General features: G+C 58.7%; 2 protein-coding genes across 3 annotated transcripts in view; one reads left to right on the top strand and one right to left on the bottom strand.

The window, feature by feature from the left end:
• Window positions 1-1,624: 1,624 nt before the first annotated feature.
• NECAB3 (N-terminal EF-hand calcium binding protein 3) overlaps window positions 1,625-7,447 on the bottom strand; it is a 16,739-nt gene continuing 10,916 nt past the window's right edge. The window contains exons 6-13 of one of the 2 annotated variants that reach the window (XM_024743089.1): window positions 4,810-4,946; window positions 4,408-4,526; window positions 4,202-4,281; window positions 4,045-4,098; window positions 3,402-3,514; window positions 3,156-3,233; window positions 2,552-2,643; window positions 1,625-2,454 (exon numbers count right to left, since the gene is read on the bottom strand). In XM_024743089.1, the coding sequence (XP_024598857.1) occupies window positions 2,426-2,454; window positions 2,552-2,643; window positions 3,156-3,233; window positions 3,402-3,514; window positions 4,045-4,098; window positions 4,202-4,281; window positions 4,408-4,526; window positions 4,810-4,946 (702 nt within the window). In that variant the 3' untranslated portion in view covers window positions 1,625-2,425. The remainder of the gene's footprint in view (window positions 2,455-2,551; window positions 2,644-3,155; window positions 3,234-3,401; window positions 3,515-4,044; window positions 4,099-4,201; window positions 4,282-4,407; window positions 4,527-4,809; window positions 4,947-7,447) is intronic. The other variant, XM_024743090.1, reaches the window with a different exon arrangement.
• Window positions 6,610-7,447, top strand: part of CUNH20orf144 (chromosome unknown C20orf144 homolog) — a 1,392-nt gene continuing 554 nt past the window's right edge. Inside the window, exon 1 of the mRNA XM_024743036.1 lies at window positions 6,610-6,738. Coding sequence (XP_024598804.1) covers window positions 6,610-6,738 — 129 coding nt within the window. The remainder of the gene's footprint in view (window positions 6,739-7,447) is intronic.

Genomic DNA, 7,447 nt, shown 5'->3' on the forward strand with positions numbered 1-7,447 from the left:
GGAGGGAAGATGCCTCACCTTTTAAAAAAAAAAAAAAAAAAAAAAAACTGTTAACTTTCAGAACACCATTGCAGGGTGAGATGAGACAGGCAAAGGGTGGCACCCACTTAAGAGGTGTCAGCTTGGGCTTCCCTGGTGGCGGCAGTGGTTGAGAGTCCGCCTGCCGATGCAGGGGACATGGGTTCGTGTCCCGGTCTGGGAAGATCCCACGTGCCGCGGAGCGGCTAGGCCCGTGAGCCATGGCCGCTGAACCTGCACGTCCGGAGCCTGTGCTCCGCAACGGGAGAGGCCACAACAGTGACAGGCCCGCGTACCGCAAAAAAAAAAAAAGATGTGTCAGCTTGAGCTTAAGAATTTCAGCATCTTTGTTCAAAGAAGGCAATGGGAAGTTTTTTTAGTTTTGAGGGTTTGCTGTTGGTACTGTTTTCATAAAGGAAACAGAACGGAAGGAATTAGAACACAGGACAGAAAGCAGGATTATTTCCTCCTGGATGGCCTTCTTCTCTAGCAAAGACACACTGACACCTCCTCCAGCCACCCAGACCTGAGAGACTCAGGTGCCAGCAGCACTTTCTAGAAACTGCCGAGAGTCTAGGAAGTGGGGTGCAGCCTGGTGCAGTGCTGGCCGAGGAGCCCCCAGGGACCCCCGTGCTGGTTCTCTGGCCTGGGTGGCTAGGCCAGTGGGAGCAGCTCTGTCGGTCCCTGCCAAGTCTGAACTCCTACAGGGGTCACTGGGGAGAAACCTCCCAAACTAGGACATCTACCCTGAGCTGCCTTCCTGGCCAAGCCTCAGGGCCCAGCCACGACCTGGCGCCACCAGGGCAGTCAAGCACATTGGGGAAATGTCACTCAGCCCACGGGCCAGTCACCCCTTAAAACCTACCACAGCTTCCTCAAGACCAAGTGCCTTTGAGGCCCTGCTGCCTCCCCGCCTTGGCCTCAGCCCGCCTCTGGGCTTCCTTCAGTTCTGAGGCAAGCTCTCCTCCCGCTCAGAGCCTGAACCTGTGCATTTCTTCTGCCTAAAATCTCCTGACCCCAACACCCTCCAGACGAGGTCAGAGGCCAGCCTCTGCTCTTGTGGTGCCGCGTGCCTCCCCTTTAGAGCCCACATCCTGTGTAGCCACCTCTCACCTCCCTCCGTGTTGGTCACCTCCCTCCATGCCCCAAGTCCCTTCCCCCAGGATGGCTCACAGGAGGCTCCACCAATAGCTGGCAGGACCGACTCAGCCATTGTTCTCCTGGAACTGCCCTATGGCTCTGTCAGGTGGTAGGGGTGGTGACAAATCCAGCCTGGAAGGGCGGGGGAGTTTCTGGGGACAGGTCTTCTCACAGGGATCGGCCATGCTATTTGGGACCCTGAGAGGGCTCTGTGGCCTGTCCCCAGCTCCATGCCACACCCTGTTGGCAAGCGAAGGGGGGGTGAAGCTAGAACCCCCAGGATTTGGGGTGGATTAAGGCAGAGCCCATGTCCATTCTCCTTTCCCAGGAACGACCCTAGAACCAGGGTTTGTGGGGTGAGAGGGTCCTGAATTGAGGAAACCTGGATTGACCGTGATTAAGTTCCCACTATCAGCAGGAATGGGGGCCTGGCCTTCTTGCCAAGGGAGAGAGAGGACACGATGCCAGAGGTGACTACTGCCTTTATTGCCTCTGGGCTGGGGTCCTGGGCTGGGGTTCAGAGGTATCTGGGGGCAGCAGGTGACTCTGGAGCCAAATTATTGCTACTTAGCAAGGTCACCTTGGGGCTTCCCACAGTGCCCTTAGTATGGGTGGGCGTGAGCATGCAAATGATATGCAAATGACATGCAAACCAACCCAGGATCCTGCAGAGGGCTCTGGTGCAGCCGCAGGTGCTGGAAGAGTCAGGAGCCTGCCAGCCCAGGAGGGTGATGGGGACACCCAGGTCCTTGCAGACTGCAGACTGATCCAGCCCAGCCTCGGGGGTCGAGGTTCGGGGGTATGGGCAGTCCCTGAGCATCAGCCCTGGTTCTGCTGCTGGTTGGGGAAGAGCAGAAGCCTGGCCCCAAGATAGCAAGAAGAAAGCAGGCACCCACTAGGTAGCCAGACAGCCCAAGGCCCACTCAGAGAGGGAAGGGACCTGCCCTGGGTCACACAGCAAGGCAGGGGCAGAGGGGACCAGAATCCAGGCCTCCTGAGCTAGATAGATGCCAGAGTGCCTCAGAGGCCAAAGCTGTGAGCAATAAAATACACTGTTAAAGAAAGAAATACAAAGCGAGCAGCCCAGTCTCTGATCCCCGGGCTGAGAGACTCTCCACCAGCTGGCTCTGGGAGGGGAGGCCTCTGAGAGCCAGGCCCCAGGTATAGGAGGTGGCAGCGTTCTTGGTCTTGAGCTGAGCTGACCAGTCCAGAAGCTCCAGAAGGAGGCAGGCAGGGCTCCAGGGTCCTTGGCTTATGCAGGTCAGGCTCAGTTATTATTCATAATCCACCAGGATGCTGAGGGTCAGAGGTGGGGAGTCAGAGGCCATCAGGTGCCCACTGCCCTTCCCCCCAGTTCCCAAGGCTGTGGAGAGGGTTGGGAGCTGAAGCCCACCTGGGAAGAACACAGTGGTGAGGGTGTCTGGAGCCTGCAGGTGGTCAATGAGGATGCGCTGGAAGGCCTTACTGCAGGCGGACTGCTGGTGCCTGGGGAGGGCCGCAGGTGGACCAAGGCTGGAGCTGGTCCCCAAGGATCAGGACCACATGGTTAAAAGCTCCCCACTCCCACCCAGTCCTGCTGCCTGGTTTCAGATCTGAGTCCTTCCTCGTAGTGGCTCTGAGCCTCAGTTTTCTCCTCTGTGAAATGGGGACAACAGTGTCCACTTCACTGGGATACTGGGAGGATTACATGAAATAACACACAAGGCGTATGGCATAGGCCCTATGCCATAGGGTGTGGCACAGTGGTAAAGGTGTGTATTCATTGTGCACCTACCCTGTACCTGGCACTGTGTTCAGTTCTTTACATGTCATCTCATTTAGGTGATAGGAGGATGGAACTATGATCACTCCCATTTTGAAGAGGCCACTGGGGCTCAGAGGGCTAACTCTCCTGAGGTCACACAGCCAGTGAACAGGAGAGGATGATTTGAACCCAGGCTTGACTCACTCCAGGGCACATACTCTATAAACATTAGCTGTTAGACCACCACTCATACCTTCTCCAGGAGGCCTCATCCTGCCAGAACTCGTACAGGGTGAAGGAGGCATTGTCCAGCATCTTCTGGGCAGACACACTGCAGGGCCAAAGAGACGGCCAGGCCAGGCCTGGGCTGCCACCACCTCTGCCCACCTAGCCAGGGGTGTCTAACGAGAGCCCTGGCCCGGGACGCTCAGTCCCAGCATTCCTCGTGCTCACCCCCCACCCCGACCTTGGCCGGCCCACCACCCAGCTGAGGACTCACTGCAGGCAATGGCTCTGGGCCCCTGTGAAGTCCACGTAGCAGCACAGGGCATGGTGGAAGTCCTGCAGGGCTTCCTCTGCCACCTGCACCTGCCTTTGGGCCACGAGGATGTGCTGGCAAGAGAGGCAGCCTGGTCAGCTGGGGTGCGGTAGGGCAGGGCATGGGGTGAGGGACTGCTGTGGCCTCCAGGACGACCCCGCCCTTCTTGTCCTGCACCAGACTCAGCCAACCCTGAGGTCGGGCTCCTGCCCCAGCCTGGCCGCCAGCTTCCCTGACTCCATCCTCCTCTTCCCATCACCAAGGTTGCTGCCTTGATCCAGCCACTGTCCCACTCTCCTGCAGTACGGCACCACTTCCTCCTGCCCCCTTTAGCCTCTGTCCACACTGCTCCAGACCCAGCTTTCAGAACTGTAGACAAGGGACACTGACGCCCATGGAAGGACAGAGTTCTGCAGGGTCACAGAGCAAAGGGCCAGAACCCAGCACCTGCCTGCCAGGCCCAGGGGACAAGGGCTGGGTCAAGCCTGGAGAAGGAGGCATATGTACAAGACAGAGGCTGGGGGCAGCTGGCCGTGAACCTCCTCACCTCATGATCTCCTCCCGAACTCCCACACCCAGCTGCCTGCCCCTCTCACACACTCACCGAGTTGGGCCCCCGGGTAAGCTCCTCTTCATGCAGGGGTTCCAGCCGGGGGGCCTGTGAGGGACGCAGAGCGTGGCCAGGTCCCTGGCGTGTGCCTGGCTTGGGTGGATTCCCAAAAGGTCCACAGGCACGGGGCACTGGCCACACGGCCACTCACCTTGCACTCCAGCTGGTCGATGAGCTCCTGGAGACGGTTGATCTGGAGCCGCCAGTGCATCTCAGCCTCTGAGCTCTGCCCTGGGGGTCAGGCACGGGCCCCCTCAGGCTGGGGGCTTCTTGGGATGAATTGAGGGAAAGTGGAGGAGCAAACACTGGGGCCCTGGGGGATGCCGTGCCCTCCCATCCCACCGCAGGCACACCCACCTGTGTCAGAGGAGCCAGGAGACCAGGTGGGTGACCGACTGACACTCCGCAGGGCCCTGCGCCCTGCCCGCCGGCTGCCTCGGGGCCTGCTCTGCACCTCCACCCTCTCTTCATCTGACCTGAGGGGAGTGGAGGGTCAGCCCACTGCTCCCAGACTCACGGGGCCAAGCTCTGGGGCCCCAGCACGGGCCTGGGTGGATAAGACAGGCTTCCCGGGACACTGAGGCCCAGCCTCAAAGCCAGCCACCCCTGCTCACCCCTCTTGGCCTCCCTGCCTAAGAACAAGAATTTGGGCTCCAGGATGCTAGAACATGGAACATGATAAAAGCTGAGGGCCTTGACACATGGAGATAAGGGGCATTCATGAACCGGACCCACAGGTGGGCAGAGCTCCTCACACACCGTGGGCCATGGGCCTGGGCCTCCAGGGTATCTGATGCCCCCTCCAGCGAGCTCTGCAGGGCTTGGAGCTGGCTCACCGTCTCCCGCAATAGGAAGCGTGTCACAAACTGGTCCACCTTGGAGGCCCGCTCATACTCCTGGGGGCAGAGGGGGCATGGTCAGCATCTCCTGGCTCCAAGCATGTATTTCTGAATGGGGAGCTGCCCCCTGCGCCCCACCCCCCTGCTCATCAGAGCAACAGTGGCAGCCTAAAGAGCAGAGGACATGCAGACCTGGCATAAGCAGAAAGGCACTGGGACTCGGTGGGGAGCAGACCCCAGACCCCCTCCTTGTCTGGGCCTGGCCTCTCTTACTGGGAGGTATGAGGCCAGCTCACAGAGAAGCATCTGCCATTCTCTGGCCCTCAAGGCCCTTTCCCTGTTGGGGCTCCCACCTTCAGCCATTGAGGCCGCAGGCACAGCTAGACTGGGCTGGGTCGGGTGGGGCAGGGCAATTTTGACCCACAAGGCAAAATGACAGTGTGATATGGTGCCATACTCACCAGCTGGCCCCAAACTCACAGGTTTAGTATTCATTCATTCATCCATTCATTCATTCACTCATCCATGCAACAAACCTTTACTGAGCACCTCTTACTAGGAGCTGCAGATACAAGACAGCAGGTCGCTGGCCTCACACACACACACACCAGCACTGATCCCCGTCTACACTGCCATTTCCCCCCAGCCCTTGCCAAGGCAGGCAGAGACAGGGAGGACCACCATGTGCCAGGCCCTGTGCTGCCCACCTGGAACGCTCAGAGACTCCCCAGCTACCTTCATCTCCTTGTGCCTCAGTTTCCTCACCTATAAGACAGGGATGGTAATAGCCATCTCGCTGAGCTGTTGAGAGGCTCCAGTGAGTTATCTCCTACCTAGGGCTCAGCCTAGTACCTGGCACATAAGTTCTCAATAAAGAACTGCCATTGTTTTCATTGTCAAACATAATTCTAACAAGAAACCTGCCCACTCCACCTACACACACAGTACAGGGTGGGAGTCCTGGGGAGCTGTGGTGCCCCCCTCCACAAGGGGCTCCAGAGGCACCCTACATCAAGGGCTTCGTCTTCTGCCCATAACCTGCCTCAATTCAGCCATCAGATGGGCAGGGACAGAGGTGGGGCTGGGACCCCTCATTCTCAGGCCAGTGGTTTCTCCAAGCCTGATCTCTAGACTTCCTGGCCGTTCTTTGAGCTTCCCGAAATCCTTCCAATAAATTCCCTTGCTGGTGCTTAAGATGACTGATCCGTTTCTGTTGTTTACAACCAAAGAACCTGGCTGACACAAGCACCCATTCTGCGTCAGGCCCTGTTTCTAAGCAGAGTTTCATTTAATCCTCGTAATAATTTACAGGAAACATAACTGACCCCATTTTGCATATGAAAAGACTGAAGCCTACAGAAGTTGATTACCTTGGCCAAGGTCACACAACTAGTTAGCGGCAGAGTCAGAATTCAAACCCAGGTCACAGAAATTCCTCTCCTCACCACTAAGCACCTTACAAGCATCGCCTCACTTACGGTCATTAGCCCAGTTTTACAGCTGAGAAACCAAGGCCAGAAGTCACAGACAGAGTAAATGGAGCCGAGCTTGGCCCGTGTGTTCTGGGAGGAGCAGCTCGGAGCCCGGAGCTGGTAAGGTCGACCCATGAGGTCACAATGTGGCCTCTCTGGGACAGAGCCTGGGCAGGGACCCCCAGCCAGAGAGAGGGCAGGGCAGAGGCAGCATGGGCCGGGCCCCCCCAGTGGTGACCAGCCCTGCCATGGGAAACAACAGTTCCCACAAGAGGACCAAAGTGCCCAAGCAGGCCCTCAAGGAGAGGCCACCTGACATGGACAGGGCCTGGCCGAAACAACAGTTCTTCAACCACCTCAAGTGGAAGAAGCCAAGTGTGAGTCCCAGGGGGGCAAGGGGCAGATGGAGTTCAGGGGACCTGGACAGGTGGACAGGAGGGGATGCTGAGACTCTAGGCCTTGTGGGGCATGGAAGGGGTTAGAGAACCCCTTCTGAGGATGAGGATCCCAGGAACCCACGTGGGTGTGGATGGGGTCCTAATAACCCAGAAGGGAGAGCAGGTAGTCCAGAAACCAGGAGGTGGATGAGACTTGGGAGCCTAGGAGGGGGAGCAGGAGGGGATTCTCCCAACGGTGGACAGATGGGTGGAGGTCCTGGCATGGCGAATCAGCCCTAGCTGGTGCCACTGGGGCTATGGGCACAGGGAGTTCCCTTATGCCCCCTTTCCATTCCCCCTCCTCAAGTGGGCAGAGGCCCTGGACAGGGGCCGGGGTGGGTGAGGGTCTCAGCATCGAGGCTGGGAGGGCAGGCAGCGTATTTCATAAACGTGACCGGAGTGAGGTCTCAGGAGGTCAGCCTGGCGGGGGCGGGGGTGAGGGTTTCCAGAGGGGAGGCAGGATCCCGGGCAAGGGGGGCAGGGTGCCTGCCTCCCCCACCTCCCCCTGCCCGGGCTGGGAGGATGGCAGGAGTCCCGGAAACGTAGAGGGGGCAGGGTCCTGGGAGATAGAACCCGGGTGGGTGAGGGTCCCCGATAGGAAGGTGGGGGGAGCTCTTTCCCCTCACGCCCCTGCCCCACCCCCAGACCA

This window comes from Neophocaena asiaeorientalis, unplaced genomic scaffold (assembly GCF_003031525.2).
Source record: "Neophocaena asiaeorientalis asiaeorientalis breed wild unplaced genomic scaffold, Neophocaena_asiaeorientalis_V1.1 scaffold82, whole genome shotgun sequence".
Lineage (NCBI taxonomy): Eukaryota > Metazoa > Chordata > Mammalia > Artiodactyla > Phocoenidae > Neophocaena > Neophocaena asiaeorientalis.